The following is a 24,646-nucleotide window of genomic DNA, read 5'->3' on the forward strand; positions in this document are numbered from 1 at the left end:
CGATGGGGGGGTGGGGGGGCGGCCGGACCAGGACCAGGAAACAGCTGCTCTTACTCCGGTAGTAACTGGCTGGGGCCGCCCTGGGGTCCCTCCCACCGCACCCAAAGCCTACCAGCCCCAGTTTTAGACACTGCCGGGTCCTCCCACCCCGCTCCACGCGCCCTGCCCGCGCGGAGCTCCTTCAGTCCCAGAGCCTCAGCCCGGACCCCGGCCCTGCTGCTGGCGCTTTGCTGGGGAGGAGGCGTTTGGATTCCGGGTCGTCTCTGGGCGGTCCCACCGAGTGTCCCAAATTGTCCCGCCCCAACCCCTAGCCTTTCTGTAGTCCCGTTCTTAGAGGATTCCCATTTCTGCTGTCTGCTGGACAGCCCCTGGAGCTTTCACGGGTACCTTACACCCACACAGCCAACGTGGAACTCAACATCCCGCAAGCAGCCGCTTTTCTCCTGGGTGCTCAGTTCGTAAGGGGATACCACCATCCACTCAGGTGTGCCCACACCGGAAACTTTAGAGGTGTCGTTGGCCCCACCCTCCTTCATTCCTCATACTCAGTCCAACTTTAGATTCCAGGAAGTCTGTCTTTAAAGGTCTCTTAAATGTTCTCATCTCCACTTCTGCGCATTTCGTACTCATCTTTCCAGACCTAAGCAAAAATACTTTTCTTTTCCTCCCGTTAGAGTGCTTCCATCTCTACCCTCATTATAGCTCATACAAATTTGTACGGTGGGCTGACCACTGTAGGGTTGGGGTCATGTCTGAGTCATACAGGTGAACCCAGAGTCCCCGCATAGCGCTTGGCATAGGCAAGACATCCCTGAGTGTTTCTTCTATGACTATACCTGTCTTGGATGTCACTGCTCTGGTTCATAATCGTGTGAGCTTTCAAAATTTGCCTCTCATCTGGCCTTCTGGTCTTCAGTTTCTCTCCCTGACCATACTTCAGACAACAGATAGTGTAATCTTTGTATCATGCAAAATCGACCCTCTCTCCCTCTCCCCCACTTCTTTAAATCCTTTAGTGGTTCTCCACCTAGAAGATCTGTAGCATGGCACACAGGCCTTATTTGACCTGTTTTTGTCTTCAGACTTCTACCACTCTTGCGCTCTCCCCTTGCCATCTCCACACTCAGCTCTATAGAGCTAACTATATATAGTTCTTTGAGCACTTCATGCTCTGGACTCTGGGCTAGATTATCCTGCTGCTTCCATATCCCCTGCTTGGTTAACGGTTGTTCCTCCCTTCAGGACTCTGAGAAAGCTTCACTTCCCCCCCCCCCCCCCCCCCCCCCCCCCCGAGGTTGGGTTTGTTGCCTCCTCTGAGTTTTCACCATCCCTTGGCTTCCCTCTGATCTTGCATATGGTGATTACCTATGTGTCCCTTCTACGGTGGGGGCTGGTGGTGGTGGTGGTGATGATATCTCTCCAGTATCCAGTCACCCAGCACAGGGCCTAGCATGCAGGAGATATCAGTGGTAATGGGAGAAGGATATTTACAATGGAACTCCCTGAGCCCGGTGCAGGGCTGGGAAACAGTTTAGGATTCAGGGCCAGACAGATCCCAGGTCAAATTCTGACTCTGTTCCTCATAATTTATGTGTTCCCCAAAAAGTCACACCCCCTCTCCAGGCCTGTTTCCTTAGCAGTAAATGGGGGACAATGAATCCTAGCCTTCACAGTTGCTATGAGGATAAAATGAGGAATGGTTAAGAGGGCTAACCCAGCAGGGGCTAAGTAAATGGGAATCCAAACCAGAAACCAACACTCCCTGCTTTCAAGACCTACACTGATGGTTTTTTAAAAAAAAATCCAACATAACCAACCAACTAGTACATGCCAGGCATTGTGTAAAGATCAGGGGATGGGATATCCAGCTAGTCCCTGGGGTTTCCAGCTTCACCTCCTGCTAATTCCCCTTGGGTTTTACATGCTAACAAAAGTGAACTGCTAGCAAGTCCCCAAATACATCATTCTGTGTTACACCTCTATGCTCTTTACACAGCGTTGCCTTGAAATGGCAGACGAAGAATCTTCCTTGTTCATCAAAGTGAACTACTTGTGTTCTGAAACCGTGTTCATTCATTACCTCTCTGTGAAACTTGCTCTGATAAACCCCCTCTTTACACTGGACTATCCCAGAAAGTTATTTATAACTGTTACAGCACTTAAACACTGGGCTATAATTATTTATTTGCAAATCTAACCCCTTGAAGGCAAGGACACTGGGCCGGGCATGTGTGAGTACAGGAAGGGAGTATAGAAGGATGGGACAACGTCCTTGCCTTGGAGGAGCTCCCAGTTTAGTGAAACAGTCATGCTCATTGTGATAGATTAAATGCAGCCATAATTCTTTGCAGCTCCTTCTGTCAAGAGGACAGAATCCTCATCCCTCGATTATGGGGTAGCTTTGGGACTTGCTTTGTCAAGTGATGTGTGAGTTCCAGATTCTAGGCCTCAAGAGGCTTTGCACTTTTGGCCTTCGTCCCCTTGGTGTGACACTGCCCTGAGGCTGCCAAGTAAGGAAGCCGGTCTAACCTACCAGAGGCCACATGGAAGAGAACCAAGGCACCCTGATCTCCCAGAATGTGAGGCTTTCCAGCCTAGTCAGTCATCTAGCTGAATGAGCTGCAAAAATGAGGAAAGGCCCAGTCAACTGAAAAAATCATGAGAAATAACAAATTGTGTTAAGCCACTAAGTTTTGGGATGGCTGGTTATATGTCAGTAAATAATGGAAACATAGATAAACAGGTGATCACAATATAGGATGATAAGGGTAATCATAGGGACATATAGGGTTTGTGAGAAGAGATAGCTAATCCAGAAAGGCTTCCTGGAGATGGTATTTGGGCAAGTTGTTGAAATATAAATAGAAATGTGATGGGATGGGGTAAAATAGTCCCATTAAAAGAAAACAGCATGCGTAAAAGTGTGCAGGCAAGAAAGGAATGGCACAGTCAGGGAGTAGTGAGCATTAATTCTGTGAGGATAGCTCAGAGGATTCCTGGAGGGCAGTATTAGGAATGGAAGTATTAGCAATGGAAATACGGGTTGAACCTAAATCACAGAAGACCTTGGTGCCATGTCTTAGCAGGCCGTGCCTGTGCCTGTGCCTGATGGTAGTTCTTAGCTCAGCAGGTGCTGAGGCTGAATGCTGTGACTGAAGTAGAGAGGGTGGCAGGATGCACCCTAAGGGCAGGGCTCTGTCCATCCCTTTGGAGTGGAACTTTCTGTTACAGAGCCTTGTCTCCCTATCAGACCAGAATTCCCTGAGGTTGGGTCATTTCTCCACCTATGTTAGGGTTGTCTGGGTAATAGCAGTGTTTTTCAGGGGCCGGACTGGGCTGCCTGTCTTGAACCAGGGTTTATGAGAGGGGGATCCCTCCCTGGGGCTCACACTTAGGGCTATGCAGTTTGAGTCCCAGTACCGAAGCACCCAGCAGAGGAGGTGCCAGTGGAGGCCGGTGTCCACTCCCTTCTCTAAGCTCGCACCCTGATGCCGGGCTGTGTCAGTTGGGAGGAAAGGGGGCCCAAGGGGAACATCTCTAATTCCAACAAAGAGTTCCTGTATGCCGGGGCAGTGACCCAGGCTCTCCACCCAGAATTGTAGGTCCCTGCTGCCTGTCTCCATATCAGATCAGGGCTTCTGAGTCAGGGCTGTTTTCTCCTTTCGTACTGGGCTCCCCAAGAAGCCCTTTTGCCATTGAGACCAATGTTTCTTAGAGCAGGGCCCTGTTTTTTCCATCTGATTGGGGCTCCCAAGGGCAGGGCTCTGTCTCTCCCCAGACAGAAGTTTCTGGGGCAGTTCTTTCTCTTTCTACCATAAAGGAGACCCATTTAGAGCTAGGATGTTACCCTTAGGCCCCCGTCTTGCTGTGATCTTTTAGGACTGTGATTACTCCTTTCCTGTTTGCTCAAGGCACTCAGGCAGTGTCTTCTTGTCTCATTCTGGGTCTGATATGAAGGTTTGGCAGGATTGAATAGTTATTTGCTCAAGGGATCCTGGTTTGGAAGTCTGAAGTCTTCAGGGGATTTGGGGCTATGCCTCTGGGTCCCTCATGAAACCAAACCACATGGGATACCTCTTGATGGCTTCAGAAGTGCTTACAGCCCACCAGAACCCAGGTGACCTTGCATTGCTCCTTAAAACCTATCTGTTTAAGGCCCATTCCCTGACACGTGTGCCTTCTGGTTTCAGTTAGGGGCACTAGACACAGAGGGAACCAAATACAGTTCTGGCTTCTCTTCTCACCTCCCAAGGAGGGGAGGAATCAGCACCAGCATGCCCCTCTAAGCTTTCACCACAGGAGCTTCCATCTCACGCTCACGCACTCCCTCCTCACCTGGTATCTGTCTGAATGGTGCAGGTCATCAGTGGCAGAGGAGTGTGGTGATGCTGTTGGAGACTCTCCTTCCCTCTTGATGGAAGCAGACAACAGGAGGGACTGGAAGAAGAAAAAGGACATGTCGCCTCAGGCCAAATGAGACCTGCAGTCGGTCAGTCCCCTAGGGTTCCCAGTCCAACAGAACTTTTGGGAGAGGGCCATGGAGGGAGGCAGAGGGATAGAGGAACCACTCTTGAGATCCGGAAGGCAGGCTTTGAGGCCCTGAGGATGTGGTTGTGGGAGAGGATGGCTTGATTTCAGGGATGGGTAGAGACCTCTGAGAGGGTCCAAACCTCGTGGACCCCAGGTAATCTCTGTCCCAGTGGGGCAGGACTCCCTGCCCACTCCCAGTTGGATGAGATAATACATGCTTTGTTCTCCTTTCACAAGCAGAGACTCTGGGACTGTTCTGAAGGATTGGGGGTAAAGCCGCATACCTGCTGCCCTGCCTGCCCCTAATACGGGCTGAAGGCAGCCCTGCTATGGAGACAGTAAATTAAATAGTATGTATGAGTTTCCTGCATGCAGCTAGGGATGTACGCTGGGTCCATTTATCCCTGCGCTGCGGCAATGACCCCAGCGAGAACCCTAGGAGAACTAACCCCCCCACGTCAGTCCCGCATGGCCTCTCCTACGTGCGCCTGCAGTGTAGATTAATAAACTGTCCGCTTTACATTGTGTGTGAGCGCCACAATCCTAAATACTACATGGCACGTTCAGCCTGCTCTTGCTGGCTCTTGCCAAGGCCTGTTCAGCTGCAACCTGGGGGCCTGGAGGCCTGAAAGCAATCCCTACTTCCTTCTCCCACCCTTTCCAGTTTGCACAGCTCTGAGCCGGAAGCATACAAGCCCCTAGGAGGCCTCCCCAGCCGAGAAACCATGCCAAATCACCAGTGACAGCCCAAAGAAAGCAATTTGGGAAAGATGGAGCAGCCATTTATCCTTCATCTCCGACCGAGCCTTAGGATGTGACCCGCATGCGGTGGCCATGCTGCACATCCTCAGGCAAGGGCCCTGGGAAGGGAGGGGCAGCTGCTGGTCTGGCAGGGCTCCCTGACTCAGCCTGGCCCCCCAAAGCTGGTGGAGGAAAGAGGCTGGGAAGGGCCTGCAACTCGGAGCCCTTTTTTCACCCAGCCAGGCCCAGGGGGAGGCCTAGTGGGTGACTAAGCCCCCACTCCAGACTGAGGTGGTCTTTCAGGCAATGTCCTTTGCCTTCTCTGGTCCCAGGGAAGATGCTGAGGAGGGGAAACAAAGTGGCGTCCCTGCCCCCCACCATGAGAAAGCTTGCTCTTGTATGCTTGCTTTCTGTCTCTCTCTCTGTCTCTCTCTCTCATTCTCTCTGGGTTAGAAGCCCTGAGAGGCCCCAGCATTACACCTGGGGCAAGCAGAATAAAAAAAGGTCACTGGCGCTTTTTAAACATGGACCAAAAAGCAGTAAAATGTGTTTTGAAAAAAAAAATCCCGGCATTAAATCATGACTTTTTGCCTGGCTCTTCGCCTCATTAAAAGTGGCCTTTTGGAAGGTAAAATTATCATTGTAAGCGATAAGATCTTTAAGAAAATAATTCACGGCTTCTTCACCCTTTAATATGATAGCCGCCACCGGCTAATTTTTTTCTTAATGGCAATGAGGCCATCAATCTTGTCTAAGGCCCCCTCGCCCTCTCCTCTCCCTCCCTCCCTCCTTCTCCCTGTCCTCTCAGTTTCTTGCTTGAACCTTCTACCTCATGCCTCTTCCACCCATGACCTGCTCCCCTAAAGCCTCAGCCACAGGCAGGGGATGGTCAGCTTTGGGGGTTGAAATGGTCAGCTTTGGGGGCATAAGTGTGAATCTGGAATTGGGCGAGCAGGGGTCCTTGCCTAATTATCAATATGCCTGTGTCGGCAGTTGGAGGATCTGCATGTGTTTTAGGACTTCCTGTGTGAGTATTCTGACCTCGGTGTGTGTGCATCTGCGTATGCGGGGGACTAGGTATGGGTGTGGATTGTATCTGTGTTTATCCTTAGAGCACTGGCCTCACTGTGGTCCAATCCCCAGCCCTGACAGCCACACTCAGGTGTCGGGTGTCTGTGGTTGTGGCGGTGGCTGACCTGGCAGCTTGTCCATGGCCTACCTTCCTTAACCACAACCACTGAATGCTGCAGGCCGGGCCAAGCTCTGTGAGTGTGGCTCCCTACCTGTATGATCCACGGCTGCCTGGCAACCCCCACCTTTTCTCTTTAGGCAGGAGGGCTTTGCTACCTTGGTCAGGGCCTGCACCCATCTAAGACTGGACCAGCCTCCCTGCCCCTCCTCTGTCCAACTTTCTGTGTCGAGTGATTTCCTGAGCGAAGGTGCAAAATCCACTCCCACCCTTTTTAAAGGTCTGCAGGGGAGTTGGGCCAACCCCTGGAGGTAATATTATCACTCTGGCTCCTTTTCTCCAAACTGCCCCCTCAGAGGTCACCAGTGGCTTTAAGATTTCTCAACACAATGGCCCCCTTCTCCAGACTTTCTCTCTTTGACTGCTGACCACCCCATATGTTTTGGAACTTTTCTCCCCTAGGAGTCTGGGATACCATGCTTTCCTGTACCCATCCCGATGTATGACTGTTCCTCCTCTGGCCCCTTCCTGGTGCCTGTACCTTATCTTGACCCCCCCCCCCCCCGCCCATAGAGGTCCCCAGATACTCTTCCTGGCTTTTTCTTTGATTTCTCTGTGCAGTCCTCCTGACTGATTCCATCCATTTTGGAAGCTTCAACACTCATTCCTCACTCCCTATAAAAAGGGCCAGGGATTCCTGCCTTTAAGAGTCATTGTGAGAACTTTTAACAAAATATGTTGCCTTGCCAAGGGTGAGGAAGGGTTTAGTGAGTAGGGTTTAGTTCTCCTCCCCAGGTCCCCACTTCCTCAAAATCATCACCTTTGGGAAAGCAGTACCATCTGTGGCCATCTATGGGAGTTCTTGATACAAATCACATCATTGTGCTGAGGTCTCTCTGGCCCCTCCTTTGAGCCAGCTACTTGCCCTTCATTTTTCCTTTCTCCATCTGATGCTCCCAAACCTCTCTCCCATGGTATCTGTTTAGAGGGGCAGACTGTCTTCCCAGATGAGTCCAACATCCTCCCTGGCTCTCCGCTGCCCTCAGGACAAAGTATACACATACTCATGCACACACACACACACACACACACACACACACACACACCCCATGGTGTGTCTTCTAAGGCCTGTGTACTATCTGTCTTGACCAGCACTTCTATATTTTTATTTACCTGCTACAGCTCACCTTCCTTCTTGGAGTCTCCCCAGCCTTAGTGTCTGGGTCCCCCATGCCCCCATGTCATTCTTAGCTTTGATTCCTGTTCTGACTGGAAAAGGAAGAAGTCAGATGAGCATATTCTGGCTCATACTCAGATTACATTCTCTCTCTCTCTCTCTCTCTCTCTCTCTCTCTCTCTCTCTCAAGCACACAGGGAAGCCTTAGGCCTCAGGCTGACGATCAAACCCTGGAGACAGTTGGGGATCCAGGAAGAGCTCCTTTTCCTCAAGAGGAATCAGTTATGGGGAAGCCTAGGTTAGGATGGGTAGGAGGAAAACACACAATTGTCCACCTACCTTGGGGGTGCCTGGAGCCATGGCATCCTTCAGAAGGGAATTCTTGCTGCCAAGAAAGAAGAGAACAGGGTGACTATCCCACTTGCTGCCCAGGGCATGCAAGAGAATAGCAAGAAAACCCCAAAAAGAGAAGGCATAGCCAGCTTAGCCCAGCCCTGTTCAGCCAAGCTCTACCAAGGCCTTTCAACCTCAGCTGGCCCTGACTAGCTCAGCCTCCATCAGGGGCCAGTGGCAACAGCTGGCTCCTGGGAGGGGGACAGAGACAGTAGGCATGGTAGGCTCCCCCATGAATCTGAGGAAAGGGGCTTTACCTGACTCCTGGTATCAGCCCTGAGGGTTCTGCTTGTCCTGGATGCCCCCTTCCCTCCACCTCCTGTCCCCAGCCTGCTCTTAGCTCCTATGGGATTGGGGGTGATGGAGCTGACATGGCTCTTGTCAATTCTCCCTCCAACACACTGCAAACTGCGTTAGGCCAGGAATGATCTCCCCCTGATTCAATTTGTCAGCCCCAGGCCCTCCGGCATCGGGCGCGGCAGGCGGGCGGGAGCTGGGCCCTGAAATATGGTGGGCGGCTCGGAGCAGGCGGGGGCGGGGGTGGGAGGTGATGGATGGGCTGTGGGGGAGGCGAGGACTGTGTTTAATAACAAAATTGGTATGCAAGGCCACATCCTGCGCTAAGCATGAGTGATCCAGAGCCACAAAGTATTACAAATCCCTGCTAAACAGATGCTGACAATGGAACAAGACGTATCAAATCAGATCCACTTCAGAAACATTAATATCCCTGTTCCTGTCCCTCCCTCCCTGCTGCCCCCACTGTGCTCACCACATCTGTGCTCACACATTCACGCACGTGCACTCACACATACATACAAATACATGCACGCAGAGGCGCTGGCTGATATGTGCAGGAGGCAGACACAGCCCATTCACATAGGGTCCCTGCACAGACACCCATACAAGCTATTCAGGTAGAGCATGCCCACAGAGATGTCCATAAAGCACAAAAGACACATACCCAAGGCAGAGTGCATAGGACACGCACGGACTCAGGGCGTATACACAGGAATCACCCATAGGGTCAGACATAGGTACCCCAATACGTGAGCAAAGACATAGATTCAGATAAAGTAGCGGCTGTCCATTGGGGCACATTTGGCAATGTCTGGGGACCTTTCTGGTCATCACAGATGGGGGTAGGGAGTTTGCTACTGGCATCTGGTGGGTAGAGGATATTAACCAACATACAGTATATGGGACAGCCCCTCACAAAAAAGAATTATCTGGCCCAAAATGTCAATAGTGCTGAGGTTGAGAAACCCTGGTATAAAGGCAGATACACACATATCCACTGTCCATAATTCTGTCAACAGTCACTCAGACACATGTGGTCACACCCACTGGCTCAAACATGTTGTAAATACAGACACATTCACAACAGTCACCCAGACTGTGAAGAGCTGCTCGGGCACCAACATCTACATAAACACATGCACAGGTACACCCACATGCACCAACACACACCCAGATACTTACACATCCACAAATGCAGACACACGTGGACACACACCCACATAGATACACACATCACAGATCTGAATGTAAACACAGAACTGTTTGCCTGGCTGATTACAGAGTGTGGGCATCACAGACTGGGAAGGACAACCAGACCAGGTTCCATTCAGTTACATTTGGTTCTTAAACAGTCCCTGTATTCCTGCTCCCTGTCAGGCCCTGATCTAGGCAATGGGGATACAGAGAGGAAACTGAGCTGCTCTTGAGGAGCAACTAGTTTGAGTTCATTACTTTTAGCATTCCTTCACTCAGTCAACAAGTACTGACATCCCATTGTGCCCGGCACCGTGCCTGGACAGGTACAGAAATGAGGCATCTACTGTGCGACAGCATTCTTGCTGGCCTGAGGTTTGAGCTTTATCTGAGCAGGATCAGGTTGGGACAGAAAAGGAAAGAGTGAACAATGATTGTGCATCAACCACACGTGACAGGTATGGGTCGGGTACTTTATATGTGTTCTCTCTTTAATCTTCACAAAAACTTTACAAAGTTGACCAATGGAGGTTGACTGACACCTCTACGTTCACACAGCCCATGTAGGGTTTGAGTTCATGTTTGACCGAGTCCAAAGTGCTGCTTTTCAGTTGCCCACACTGATTTCCTAAAGCTACTCAGGGGTTAGGATGGAGGACAGAGCTTGGAGTTCTTTTTCTCTCTCCACTTTGGGGAGCATCCTACTGACTCTGGGCTTTAGTTTCCTCGGCTGGTGAATAGAAATGAGGACATCTAGGGTGAGAATGTCCAGGCTCTCCCTTTGCCAGTACTCTTACCTTTCCCTTAAGTCAGACTGGTACTACCTCAAGCTCCCGCCCTCTCTCTGAGCAAGTGTTCCCACCCTACCCCACCTTTCTTCCAACAACCTGATCACCACCAAGTGTGCTTGGTCCCCCAGAGAGGGGAGTCTGGTGAAAAGCCTGCCTCCAAAAGGAGAGGTCTGAGCCCCAGAGCTACAGGCAGACTGGATCCTGCCCAGCCCATCGGCTCCTCTGCCTTCCGTCCTTCCCTGTTTCCACAGCCCACCCCCAACGATTTCCTCCCTTCTCAGTCACTCGCTGCCTAGTGATCCATGGGTTTTAAATTATAACTGGGACCCAGGAAACGCGTTCCTAAGTACAATATTCATGGGCTGGGCTGACACTTTTAATTAAGGTGATTTACACTGAATTATCCTTGGAAATAAAGAAATGGTGTGCTGCCCGGGAATAAACCATCATCACCAGCCGCCTTTGTAAGTTACACTTCGTTTTAATCTATTTGGGGAATTGTTTATCTAGTTCATTACCCAACCAAACACCGAGGCCGGCCTTAAATAAGGCTTAAGTGGGGGTGGGGGCACTGCCATCTCCATACCCCGCCTCTCTAGAGTCACCCAGCCTCCCTGTGGCTCCTTCCAGCCCTTTGAAAGCACTGACCACAGAGCTGGCTTCCTATCCTACAGGCCAGATCTAAAAGTGGCTTTGGAAGTCTCCCAGAAAAGGCCTCTGGGCTCAGGCCTCACCAAGGTAAGCCTCACAAGTCTGGGGGCTGCTCTCCACCACCCTCCAATCTTCAGCCCCCATCTATGTTGCTGCTTGTCTGTACACATCCAGTTTCCACCCCATCACCATCCCAGAGACATCTTAGGCTTAGTGTGCCCAGAGCGCCATCCATTATTTCCTCCTTTCCTCAGAAATTTGCTTCCTCGCCATCATCACCTTTCCCATCACCCAGGTCAGAAAGCTCTTCCTAGTAAGTACCCTGCTCCCTTCTTGCTTCTTCCTCCACCAGTCTCTCATCATTCCCTCTTCTCCATTCCCACTGCCACTGTCCCAGGTCAGCCTCATCATCTGTCCCTTGGACCCTGCCCAACCTCCTCACCTGCCCCCCTTCAACCCCCAATTCATGCTCTGCACTGGCCTCCAGAGTGATTCTCCTACAGTTCTGCAATGTGATCAAACTTCCTGAGACCCACCAATGTTCTAGCTCCCCCACCACAGCTAGGACAACCTTTCAGCCCTGAAAGCCCCCTCCAACCTGTCCTCAATCTAACTTTAGCCCCCTTATTCGAACTAACTTAGTCCTGGGGTCTACTGGTGCTCCAGTGCAGGACTGAGAAAGGGAGGGGTGAGGGAGGGTATATGGCCATAGCCTCTGATCCCAAATGTAAAAGTACTTTGAAAAGTATAAACGCTTTGCCAACAGGAGTTCTGACTCTTCTTCCTGTAGGTGTCTGTGTGCCCATGTACCTGTGGGAATGAGCATGTGTTGGAAGTGGTTCTTTCAGTGTGTGTGTGTGTGTGTGTGTGTGTGTGGTGAGCACATCTATGTGTGTTGGAATGTGGGGGTGTGCGTGTGCCTGTATGTTATGTATGCATGTTTGCCTGTGTCTCTGAAAAGTAGCCAGCCCTAGTTTGGGAGCTGGGAGGTCCCCGCACCACCACCCCCCTGTTTCTCTGTGCGAGTCCTTAGGTGTGTCTGAAATAGCAGCCTGCCCCCAGGGAGGCCTGTTCTGTGCTGTTGGGCAAAGGGAGACAGAAGGCACAAAGGAGGCAGATGGGCCCTTGAACGCAGGCCCATCCTGAAGAACTTCTGGGGAAGCAGCCGTGTGGGAGGAAGGGAGGCCCCCCAGGCGATGGAGAGCCACCCTGAAGCAGCATCTACAGGCTCCAGAGCTGGCTAAGCTGGGGGGGCGGGGGGGAGAGCAAAAGAGGCAAAGGCAGGGTAAGAGAGGGAGGGAGAAAACTGGAGAGAAGAAGAGAAGAAGGCAGGGAAGCAGGGAGAAGGGAGAAGAGAGAGGGAACGTGAAGTGGAAGGGAAAGGGGAAGACTGGAGAGCTGTGGAGAAAGGCTCTGGCCACAGGTCATGGATGGGGGAATGCCCTCCTTTGGGATGTGCCCAGGCACACACAGGATTAGTGTCCTCCTGCAGGATTCAGTTTCCCCATCTGTGAAATGGCTGGTCAAAGTTTCCGTTCAGCTCCTGGAGCTGCGGGCGGCGGGAGAGAGGAGGGAGGAGTCTCAGGGGTGTCAGGAGTCCAGGTGCCACATCTTTTCCCAACTTCCTCTGCTCTCCTCAGGTCTCCCAGACAGCGGGCAGGGGCGGGGCAAGGGCAGCCAAGGCTGGGGCCCTCCCCGAGCGCTACCCGGGCTCTGCGGCGCCCTCAGCCCGGAGGGAGCTGACACGCTCCTTGGGAATTTATCACGCACCCAATTACAATGTTAATTGGCAAGTTCCTGAAATCAATTAATTCGCAAATTTTTTCCAATTAAAAATCCAGATAAATCACGAGGGCGGCAGCGGCCGGTCCAGCCTGCAGTCCGGTGCGCGCAGCGGCCGCAGGGAGGGGAGGGCGAGAGAGGGGAGGGGAGGGGGCGGCGGGCGCGGCTGCCCTTGAACGCCTTTGCCGGCCGGTCGGACTGTCAGCGCGCCGGGCGCGGCGGGGCCGAGACAGATAAAACCATCGACCCGTCGCCGCCAGCGCTTCGGCTTTATCGATCCGACGGGAATTTCACTTGCTGTGCAGATCCCGCTGTCCGGCTGTCAGACCGAGTGGGGGGGGGGGCATGCCAGGGGTTAGGGGGTGCTGGGCGGGGCCTGGACGTGAGGGGCACAGAAGTGGGGGACGCAAGACACAGCCGTGAGGAGCGGAGCAGATGTGGGGGCTCTGGGTGGGGAAATGGACATGGGGATTAGGGTGTGGAAGCAGGGGGTGCCCTGAGAAAATATGCGGGCGGGGGATTGGTGCAGAATCATGGCTGGGGGGGGGGCACTTCTGTGGCTAGATGTGGATGCCCTGGGCAGTGCAGGTTTGGGGCCAAGAAGATGAGGCTCTAGTGTGGCCCCCACTGAGGAGGCAGAAGGAGAGCTTGGGCCCCCATTTCCCAGACCCTTAGGGGTACACTGCTTTTACAGGGCCCTGCGGGGCCCTCCACACACATCTCTGTCTCTATTCCTCTTCTTGTTGAGGGAAGTCCTCTATTACCCAGACACTCTCCCAGACAGCTAAGGAGTAGAACTCATCTGCGGAAGGATATTTCTTTCATGCTCTGCCCCTTCTAGGCTAGTCCCAGGAGTGTGTGTGTGTGTGTGTGTGTGTGTGCGCGCGCGCCCAGGGGCGGGGGATGGGGGGTGGGTTAAGAGCATGGCACCACAGTCAGACTGCTTGGATTTGAATCTTATCTTTACCACTTTACAGGCTGTGCAACCTTAGAAAAGTCACTTAACCCCTCTGTACCTCAGTTTCCTAATCTGTAAAATGGACTTAATAATTATTGCCTACCTAGATGGTTGTGAAGAGTAAATAAATTAATGCAATGTAAAGTGCTTGGCATATAGCGAAGGTTCATACAGATTATTATTTTTATCATTTGTATAGTCTTCTGTGGCAGTTTTAAGTATTTTCACAAATTCTTTGATATTCTTCCTGTCAAGAAGTAGAGTTTATAGAGTTTAATTCTCCTCTCTTGGTGTGGGCTGGACTTGGTGACTTGCTTCTAATGAAGAGAATAGAATACGCTAGAAGCAACAGTGTATGACTTCGGAGACTAGATCATAAAAGGCATTGTGGCTTCCCACTTAGTTTCTCTCTTGGCTCACTTCCTCTGTGGGAAGTCAGCCACCATGTCATAGGGAAACTCAAGCTGTCTTATGGAGAGACCCATGTGTGGAGAAGCCATCTTGGGAATGGCTCCCATAGTCCCAGTCAGACCTTCAGATGACTGTCTTGGCTGACATCTTGACTGCAGCCTCATGAGAGACTGAGCCGAAAGCCACAACTACCCACAACTGCCCAACTAAGTTGTTCCTGAACTGATGGTCCATAGACACTGTGGGTAATAAATGTTTGTTATTTCAAGCCACTAGGTTTGAGGGTAATTTGTAACACAGTGCTAGATAACTAATACTTCTTCCTTCAAAATTCAGCTCAGGCCTCACCTCCCTTAGGAGGTCTTTGCTCTGTGCTGGGTTGGTGCTTTTTCCATGCCCCACAGTTCTTCCCATAGAGCAGCCCCTATCCCTTGGGGTTTCATGGCCCAGCTCTCCTTACTCTCATGTAGTGAGCTTCTGGGAGTGGGACCAGTTCTGGTTTACCTTTGGGTCACCTGCACCCTGCATGGGGGATTAGGTGTGGGTAGATGGAAGGAGATCAGTCAGGTCTGGTGACTTGGACTGAACAAGGGGTAGGGTGGGGTTGGGAGAGGTGGGACAGGCTATTCCCCTGTAGCAGACCATATTTTCCAGAGATGGCTGCAACCACCCATGTCTCCCATTCCACGTGCTCTTCTATAATATGACCCTGCCACTCTCCCATCAAAAAGTGGGGTGTATATCTTTTCCCCTTCAGTCTGGCTGGGCTGACACTGCCTCGACCAATAGAGTACAGCAGAACTGACATTAAGTGACTTCTGAGGCTAGGTTGTAAAAGGTGATCCAGCTCCCATCTCTTTGGCTGGAACATTTGCTTTAGTACCCTAAGCTGCCACATAAAAAGTCCAGCTACCTGGAGGCTGCCATGCTATAAGAAGGTCCAGACCACGTGGAGAAGCCAAGTGTAGGTGCTTTGGTCCCAGCTCCAGCTGAGGTCCCAGCTGATAGCCAGAATCAGCCACCAGACATGTGAGTGAAGGGGGCTCCAGAGGATCCCAGCTCCCAGCCATCGAGTCTTCCCAGCTGGGGCCCCAGACATCCTGGAGCAGACACAGGCCATCCCTCTGTGCTCTGTCTGGATTCCTGAAGCCACAGATGCCATGAGTATAATGAAGTGGCTACTTTGAATTGCTAAGGTTTGGGGTGATTTGTTATACCTCTCCTCTGTCCCTTTGATAACCTGGCTCCTCCATAAGGCCCTCAAGAAGACTCCACCTGGTCCTTCAGGCAGGGAGAAGGGAGGTAGGGTAGAGCAGCAGGGCATGGCTAAGCTTGATTGTCACCTTTCAGACCCTGAGACTGATAGAGAAGGTAGTGCTTACTCCCCTGGATGGCAGCACGAAGCTGCACTCCTGGTTAGGCTGGCAGGCCCAGTCCCTGCTTCCGGTACCCTAACCCTGAGGCTTAGCATGGCAGTACAGGCCTGTGGCAGTGGCTCATCCCCTTTCCAGCTCCTCTTGTGCCCTTTTGAGGCTGAGGCCTGAAGAGAGGGTCACTCTCCTCCCATCTCTGAAAATACAGCAAGAAGGGAAATGCATCACCATTTAGCTGCAGGATCTGAGGATTGAAAGCAGAGTAGAGGAGAACAACAGTAGGGCCTTACTTCTACCTAGAGGATGGAGTGTGGGCCAGGTTCCTGGGACCTGGTGTCCAGAACACTGAGTGGAACCCTCTGGCAGGCAGGCTCCCCCAGCTGGTGGCTTACCTGGCAGGCAGCTGGGCCAGCTGTTCCAGTTCTTGCTCCATATGTTCCTGCAACTCACTGGGCCTTAGCAGGACCTGGCAGATAGGGCAAATAGGGGCCTGGCTGTCAAACAATGCTGCTGCCTTTTTCTTACCTGGAGAGGGAAGAAGAAGAGACAGACAGATAAGCTGGGCTTGTCTGTGGACATATAGAAACCCAGTGTCCCAATCCTCCAATGCAAGCGTGCTGCTGCCTCCTAGGGCTTACTGGCCTAGAGAGGGGTTGAGCCCAAGGGTCTCAGAGCCCATGACCATTCACTCTTCTCTGTGGCTCCAGGGGCCATGAACGGTGCCTCCTTAGCCGGCCGCCCCTGTGGGAAATCTATTGGGACACAGTCAATGCTCTGTGTAATCAAACCTGGATCACTTCATTTCATACAGGTTAGGGAAGGTCTTGGTTTAATCATACCATCACTCAGAATATCCAGTGACCCCTCTGTCTCTCCTTTCCTTACTGTTTTTATATTCTCCAAATCTGGAGAAGGAAGAAAAGAGGGAGAAAGAGGACTCATTCCTGCATTCCTGTTGTCATTCAACAAACATCGTCTGAGGTCTACTCTGAACTAGCCCTAGTGCAGAGCAGTGGGGCCACAGCATATAATCAGATCTAGTCCCTGCCTTTGAGGCCCTCACAGTTGAGTGGGAAAGACCAAAAAGGATCTGCCTGACTTCTGGGGTAGTGTTTTCTTCCAGTTCCTCACCTTCCCAGGGTTCTTCCCGTAGCCTCTTCTCTCCCTATTCTGTATGCTGGATCATCTTCTTCCTTCTTATGGCCCTAACTCCCACCTGTGCTTTGTAGACTCCAGAATCTGTATCTCTGCCCCAGATCGCTCCCTGGTTCTCTCAGCCCCTCTATCCAAGCACCTAATGGATATCAATGCCTGGGTGTCCCCCAAGAATCTGAAACTCAATGATCCAAAAACAAGTTCTTCAGCGTCTTCACCCCTGCTCCCTGTTCAGCAGTGCCCTCTTAGTTAATGACACCAATGTTCACCTGGTTACCCCAGCCGGGAACCTATGCCTCCCCCGAGGCCCCTTCTCATGCCTTACTGTCCCTCCCACATTCATTAAACCACCAAGTCCTGTTCGTTCTGCTTCTACAGGATTCCTGGAATCTATATTCTTCCTGTTTGGGTCTCACCACCTCTCACTTGGATAACATTATTGGCCTCTTGTGAATCTAACAGAGTCTGGGTTTCCCCCTCCAAAATATCCTTCAAATTGTATGGGAGCCCAAGTGGGTATTTTGCTGGCTCCGTTGGTTTGGGGGCCAGCTGGGAACCTGAACTCTGTTCCCACTCTGTCCCAGCTCTGTCACTGTCTCTGTTGCTGATGGTAACCAGAGCACACTATGCTAGGAAGGAGCCTGAAGGTTGCTTAATGCACGTCTTTTGAGGAGCCTAAGCCCCCTCCCTTGCCACTCTCTCCACCCAGTGCTCTTCTGGCCTCTGCTTAAGGTGTGGAATTGAGGAGGCCTGTTTATCCAGATATATCCTTGCCTATCTATGTAAACTCCGTAGAGAGACTTTTTTTTTAGTTTTTAAAATTTTTATGTCATTTTTTTAGAGACAGAGAGAGACAGAGCACAAGCAGAGGAGGGGCAGAGAGAGAGGGAGACACAGAATCCAAAGCAGGCTCCAGTCTCCGAGCTGTCAGTGCAGAGCCCAATGCGGGGCTCAAGCCTACGAATGTGAGATCATAACCTGAGCTGCAGTTGGACACTCAACCAACTGAGCCACCAAGGCATGCCTGTAGAAAGACTTCTTTAGCTTAAGCCAAGATCTTCCTCCCTGCTTCTTCTTCCCACTTTTGTCCTGAGAGAGTCAAAATTAGCTTTCAGAGAGATAAAGGCCATGCTAGTGATGACCAAGGTGGTTGTGTTGGGTTACCAAATTAAATATAAGATGCTCAGGTAAAACTGAATTCCAGGCAAATAATGAATACTTTTTTAGTGTAAGTATGTCCCAAATATTGCATGGCACATACTTATGCTAAAAGTTACTCACTGTTTTTCTGAAAGTCAAATTTACTTGGGCATCATATATTTTCATTTGCTAACTCTAGCGCCCCATGCCTGAAGGAGCTTCCAGTTCAGGCTGAGCACAAGAACCCACCTCCCTTTGACACAAGATTGAGGATGGTCACAGCTCTCCTGGATGTCCAGACTGAGTCATCTGAGAGCTCAAAGGAGGGAGTAGTTCATTCTGGCTGCATGTTTAGGGGAGTGAAAATAGAAAAGTCTTAACCAAAGAAATGAAATTTAAGTTGCATCTTAGAAGTGTTCCAGGCAGAGAACAGGAGTAAATGAATGAGCTGTGAGTTTCTTGTGGGCAGGGGCCATTTCTTATCTAACTTTATATTTATAGACAATTGAAAACAGACCTGGCATTGACTTGATGGGCAATAAAGAAGCAATAATGAATAATGGGAGGAGAAAAGAGGAAAGGGAAAGGGGATAGGAATGAAGATCGGATTGTCCTAGAAGCCAGATGATCTTTGCAGAGCTGGGATGTCCACTGTGGAGGCTTTGTGTGTGACAGGGTGGGGTGGGTGTGGCTCCAGTCTGTGCGGTCAGGTGTCTGAGGAGGCAAAGGGGCCCTGCTGATCATGTGCCTTGGTGGCTATGCCTTAGATGCTTGGAGGACAGCTGGAAGGTGTGAGTAAAAGAAGCGGGTGTGGCCCGGTCTGGAAGATGGGAGCCGAGGATTCTAGTCTCAGCTGTGACTCTAACTTCATTCAGTCAGAGAATCACCCAGGTGAGGGAGACCCTAGAAATTCTGTAGGCCATTACCTTGTTTTAAGGATGGGGAAAGTAAGGCTCAGAACTGGATAGTGACCCCTGTACTCAGCTCATGATCTCATCACTTCATTTACTTATTCACTCAGCAAAACATTTATTAAACAATTCTTTTACGTCAGGCATTATTCTAGGAGAAACTGGAGTTCAGAGATAAATAAAACACATTCTTGGCCGGAAGGAGATCACAAACTAATAGGAAAGCCAAAGAAGAGTCAGCGGATCCAGTCCGTACAGCCCTGACCAGGGCTGAGGGAGGCACGAATGGCCACCCCAGGATCGAGGCAGGAGTGGCCCGAAGATGGTTGGTAGATGGTTGGTAGGGTCCAGGGAAAGGCAATACTTGATGGAAGGCATGAAGGATGAATAAGGGAGAGTTGACAAGGCTGTTGAAATGGGTCATCGAGGCAGGGCCTGGGGCATAGCGGGGAAATGGTAAGAGAGGAGACCTATGAAAGGGGAGGATTCAGGGCATGGGGTCTATGCTGAGGTAGAAATATCAGGGTTTCTGCCCAGTAGCCTGGGATACCAACTCTGGCTCTTAGGGATTCCTGGAGCCCAGAGTCTTCCCTTCAAGGCTGGGACCAGGAATCAGCATTCCCACATGCTTGTTCTCAGTCTGTTTGCTTTGCTGCCACAGAGATCTACTTTTCTGAGCTTGGCCTCAGTTTCTCTACTGAGACAATGGGTCCTCTTCCTGACTCCCAGCTTTAGGTACAGCACTGACAGGGATCAGCAGAGGGTCCCTGCAGCCTATGCCCTCCATCCCACCCCCATTTTCTCAGGGGTTAGAGTGGCAGGTGTCAGCCTGGCCATGGGCCCCCTGCTTCCCCTCCCCCGCTGTGTTCCCTATAATTTTATATTGAGACCTGTGGTCATGACGTGGGTTTTACTGCACTAACGACATGGCCTGCCCAGGTTTAATGACAAAATCCATACTCTGGCCCTGGGCCTGCTCCTCGTTTGCATAATTCCCAGAATACAGCTCCCTGAAGCTTTTGACCTGGGCCATTACAGTGGCCATAAAACGGGCCATAAAACCACTGGGAATGGCCAAGAGGAGGGGGCTGTGGTCTTGTGGGGGTGGGAACGAAGTCCTCAACCCCCAACTCTTCCTAAGCCTGGGAGTAGACATCCTCTGGCTCTTCTCTGCCACAGTTCCGAGAATCTAAGAGTCCTTCTCAGGCCGGAGAGACCTCTGGAAATCCCTAGTCCAGCTGCCCCTCTGATGTAGGAGTTCCTTCTCCAATGCCAAAGCCGGCATCACAGGTAGGCTGACGGAGCCCCCCAGAGGCAGGCTGTCAGGAAGCATCTTCTCGTTGAGCACTCCTCACTCCTGCCCCTGTGCCCCACCCCACGGCTGGCCAGGCCCTTTGCCACAGGTGGGTCCAGGTCATGTGGGCCTAGGTTGAATCTTGTACTTCTTCAGGAGGCCTAGCTCCCCAGGGAGGTCAGGAGGCAGGCTGAGCAGCACAGTGGGGAGACGTGGGAAGCATGAGGGACTGGGGACAGGGACTGGGACGGGCTGTCAGTGCTAAAGATGATGAATGGGGGAGGTGAGGCGGGAGGCCTGGTGTTATCGGCGGTGGATGGCGGTGCGGGCGCTCGCCGCTCCTGTTAATCCCCGGGCGCTGCCTCAGCCCTTGCACTGATAACGAGGAAATGGGACTGACAACAATTTTTAGCTGAGAGATTCTTCACCAAAATGCCAGGCGGCCGGAGGTCTGACAGCGCCTGATTGAGTGTGTGAGTGTGTGGGGGGAACGCCTGCGGCCCCCTCCCCTCCCATGCAAAGATGGATCGCTCATTCCGCCTCCCGTCCACATTCATTACCGCACCTCCCTCCCGCCACCGCCACCGCCACCGCCACCACAGCGCCTGCCACCTCCACGTTTCTGCCTGCTGCAGGTATCCCCTGAAGCAGGAGAGCAGGGAGCCGAGGGGCCTGACCCTGTCCTCAGCCTTACGCGGGGCACCTCGAGCTCAAAGAGCCAGAGGTGATTGCGGGCTCAGGTTCCCTAGCTGTGTGGCCTCCAGAAGGCCCCTTTCCCTTTCTGAGCTGCTTAGAATACTCCACACCCAGAACAGCCACGCTCCACCACAAGTGACTGCAGGCTGTGAGGACCGATAGGCAGGCTGAGGAGAGAGGAGCAGTTAAACCAAGTAGCCTTTGCCTTGCCTGGGCCAGGCTCCAACCAGTGCAGCCATCAGGCCTTGGAACTGGGCCGCAGGCACCTGGGGTCCCAGATCAGCCCTCTGCTGCCCCCCTCTGTTGGGAAGTGCTGACCATCGGGGGCGGGTGACTCAAAGGCCCACCAAGCTGCTCCATCTCTGCCATCCCAGGGAGTGAAGACAGGTGCAGACTTGGACACTGGAGGATGGGGATTCTTTCAAAGGGAAAGCCTTCCCTTCTTGGATCACTAACTCACGTCTGACCCTGCCACACGCCTGCTGTGGGATTGCTTCTTGGGCTTGGTCTGTTTGGTTGTGTCCTAGTTCTGTTGCCTGTGGCTTCCATTCTTCCCTCTCTGTTCAAATCCCATCTTGATGAACTTTGGCTCTGCAGACCACAAAAGGCAGGGTTTGACTGCCTGGTGTCTGATTTAAGAAGGAGCAGGGTTTAAGTGAGGGTGAGGGTACCGCTAATGACAAATGGCAAGAGAGGTGGGGCCTTTTAAGAGAATGTGTGTGTGTGTGTGTGTGTGTGTGTGTGTGTGTGTTTGTGTGTACACACATATGTGCCCCACCCTTCCCTTCCCCGACCCCCCAGTAGAACGGCTTCCATTTCCTGGTGACCAAGGCACAGAGGAGGCTTCAAGCAGAATTCAACAGAGTTGTCTCTTATTAGCTGTGAGACCTTGGGCAAATCACTTAACACTTCTGAGCTTTAGTTTTTCCTCGTGTTAAACAGGTATGATAATATCTAACTTCCAGGACTTTTGTGAGGATTCAATTAAACCAGTGCTCTCTACAAAGTGATGGCTCATTATCATCTCTAGTAGGACACTAGCACAGTTTGTTGTTTGTGCCTGTATCCATCCCCTTCTGACAGGGCCCGGCCTTGCCCTGTATCTGGCCTTCTTCTCTGCTACGGTCAAGATTGTGTCCCATTCAGTAGGTACTCTGGTCCTGGCCCTTCTGGCCTCCATGGAGTTCCTTCTTCCTATCCATCCACATGCATGTATCTATTGATTGGTTTGTATGCCACTATATGCATCTGTCCATCCATCTAACCATTTATCCACTATCTGTCTATTAATAATAATAACTGTTTATTGAGTGTTATTATATGTTAGGCTGTAGGTTTAATGTTGCACATAGTTTATCTCATTTAATCTTTACAACAGTCCTGTGAGGTAGGTATTATTATTGCAATCACACTGATGAAAAAAATGGGGTTCAGAACAATGAAATGACACAGCTACTAGTGCTAGTGCTCTTAACTACTGAATAATACCCAGCTACTTACCTCCTTTTCCACTCACTTAGGCAATAATTTGATAGTATCCAACCAATGGCAGCTGGATAGTGATGATGGGTCTGCTACCGTATGGATGCCATGCAATAATGAACAAGACAGGTACATTCTCTGCCCTCGAGGAGCTTAGGAACTGGTTGCAGATAGAGACATTAAACAAATGTCCCCAGAGTGGTTTTAGAAAAAGGTAAGTGCACGGAACTGTGGGAGTATATCAGCTGGCCTGGGAGGTGAAGGAAGTGACATCCAAACAAAGGTGTGAAGGATCAGAGGGAACTGGTCAGGCAATGATTGTGGAGAAGTGGTGTTCTAGGTACAAAATAGCATGTTTGAAGGTACAGAGGGAAGACAGCCCAACGGAAGAAGTGAAGAGTGTCCAGTGTGGCTGGAACAGAAAGAGTGATGGACAGAGTATGAGAATGACAGAGAGGCCAGATCCTGGAGGACTTTTTAATTACGTTAATGATTTTTTTTAATGTATATTTAGTTGTTTTTTTTTTTTTTCAGAGAGCAAGCAAGCAAGCAAGAGAGAGTTAGAGAGTATGTGTGAGCTGGGGAGGGGCAGAGAGAGAGGGAGACAGAGAATCGAAAGCAGGCTCCTCCCTATCAGTGCAGAGCCAGAAGCTGGGCTCGATTTCACAAGCTGAGATCATGACCTGAGCTGAAATCAAGAGCTGGATGCTTAACTGACTGAGCCACTCAGGCACCCCTGTTGTTGTTGTTTTTAACATACAGTGAGAAGTCATCGAAGAGTTTTAAGCAGGAGAGAGACATATCAGACTTGCATTTAAAAAAGATCATGCTGGGGCTCCTGGTGGATCCGTTGGCTAAGCGTCTGACTTCGGCTCAGGTCATGATCTCATGGTTCATGAGTTCGAGCCCCGTATCGGGCTCTGTGCTGACAATTCAGAGCCTGAAGCCTGCTTCAGACTCTGTCTCTGTCTCTCTTTGCTGCTCCCCTGCTCACACACTGTCTCGTTCTCTCTCAAATATAAATACATATTAAAAAATTTTTTTAAAAGATCATTCTAACTGCAAAGTACAGAACGGTCTGAGGGGGCAAAGTAGAGAATGCAGAAAGACTCTTTAGAAGGTGATCTCACTAATTCAGGGGAGGCATGATGGTGCCTTGCTGGAGCATAATGATGATGATGATGATGATGATGATGATGATGACGATGATGATGGAGGTGAACTGAAAGGGACAGGTTGGATCTGGGGGTTAAGGGACTGAAAGGAGCCAACAGTGATTCCGTGGTTTCTGGCTTGAGAACTGCTGGGTGGTAGACCATTTACTGCATTGTACAATAGGAGGAGGGGCAGCAGGCTTGGTGAGGAAAAAAATGAGTTCAGTTTGGATGTAGTACTTACTCTGAGGAACTGTTAAGACATCCACATGAAAATGCTTTCTGGGCACTCTATGGGAACTGGAGTCAGAATTATGGAGTTGGAGACATTGACATATAGGTAAGAGCTAAAGTTCACTCAGGCTTCCTCTGTGCCTGGCACAATGTCTGGCATATAGTAAATACCCAGTAAACATTCACTGAATGAATAAATCAGTGACTGAAGTTAAGAGTAGGTGAGATCACCTAGGGAGCGAGTATACAGTGAGAAGAGGCTGGAACAGAACCCTGAATAACTCCAACAGGTAGAAGAAGTTTAAGTCATCAAAGACTAAGAAAGAACAGTCAACAGGAGGATGAAAATAAGCATGGTATCGTCAAAGCCAGGAAGGGAAGAGTTTCGAGGAGGGGGCTGTCACTGATAGGGTCACATGCTGCTGAGAGGTCAAGAACGTAAGGCATGAAAATGTCCCCTCCACCTATTGTATCCACAGTACAGCCATATACCCCAACTTCATCCATCCATCACCATCCAGACCACCTACATACTCATCCTCCCCCCTCTCACTCCTCCCCTTTCTCCTTCTCTTCCCTCCAGAGAACCACGATTGGTGCCTCTGCTGAGTGTGGGACAGGAAGAGTTAACATGCTGACAGATGGCATTTTTTACCTTCAGTCAATATGAACAAGGCCCCAAGACTATGATTCCAAACATCTGGATTTCATCAATATGTGATCTGTCATCGTATATTGGCATTCCCCAGTCCCTGCGCCAGAGCAATGCGGCTGGTTTTATTAATACGTCAAATACATTATCCGTGTAATACACTTGTCTGGCTGGGGCCTCCCGCTGGGGCGGGGCGGCGGATTTGAATGTATGATGAATCAGTTTGCATTACATGTTCGTAAGTCATCATTTGTCAGGATTAATAGGCATCCCTGGTCGAGGAGGTGGGGGTGGGGCAGGCAGAGGAGAGACGTGTATTTAGCTACTGCCCATATTTATCTGCCAGTACCCAGGGATGCCCTGAAAACCACTGTATACCCTCCTGCCCAGACTCCAGGGCAATGGCTGGTGCTCGGGGGGCAGAGGCGACATTTTCAG

The 24,646-nt window shown here is 51.0% G+C and overlaps 1 protein-coding gene and 1 long non-coding RNA gene across 6 annotated transcripts in view; one reads left to right on the top strand and one right to left on the bottom strand.

The window, feature by feature from the left end:
* The window catches only part of RNF220 (ring finger protein 220), a 225,504-nt gene that overhangs the window by 19,533 nt on the left and 181,325 nt on the right, over positions 1-24,646 (bottom strand). For all 4 annotated transcript variants that reach the window (XM_058717664.1, XM_058717663.1, XM_058717662.1 and 1 more), the window contains exons 2-4: positions 15,883-16,015; positions 7,977-8,022; positions 4,336-4,437 (exon numbers count right to left, since the gene is read on the bottom strand). In XM_058717664.1, coding sequence (XP_058573647.1) covers positions 4,336-4,437; positions 7,977-8,022; positions 15,883-16,015 — 281 coding nt within the window. The remainder of the gene's footprint in view (positions 1-4,335; positions 4,438-7,976; positions 8,023-15,882; positions 16,016-24,646) is intronic.
* Positions 16-24,369, top strand: LOC131504849 (uncharacterized). 2 transcript variants are annotated; one of them, XR_009258166.1, is made up of 3 exons: positions 16-58; positions 4,360-4,489; positions 24,140-24,369. It is a non-coding gene; the product is annotated as an uncharacterized LOC131504849 (long non-coding RNA). The 2 variants fall into 2 exon arrangements; XR_009258165.1 differs by lacking the exon at positions 16-58 and adding an exon at positions 74-484.

The sequence above is a fragment of the Neofelis nebulosa genome, chromosome 2 (assembly GCF_028018385.1).
Source record: "Neofelis nebulosa isolate mNeoNeb1 chromosome 2, mNeoNeb1.pri, whole genome shotgun sequence".
NCBI lineage: Eukaryota > Metazoa > Chordata > Mammalia > Carnivora > Felidae > Neofelis > Neofelis nebulosa.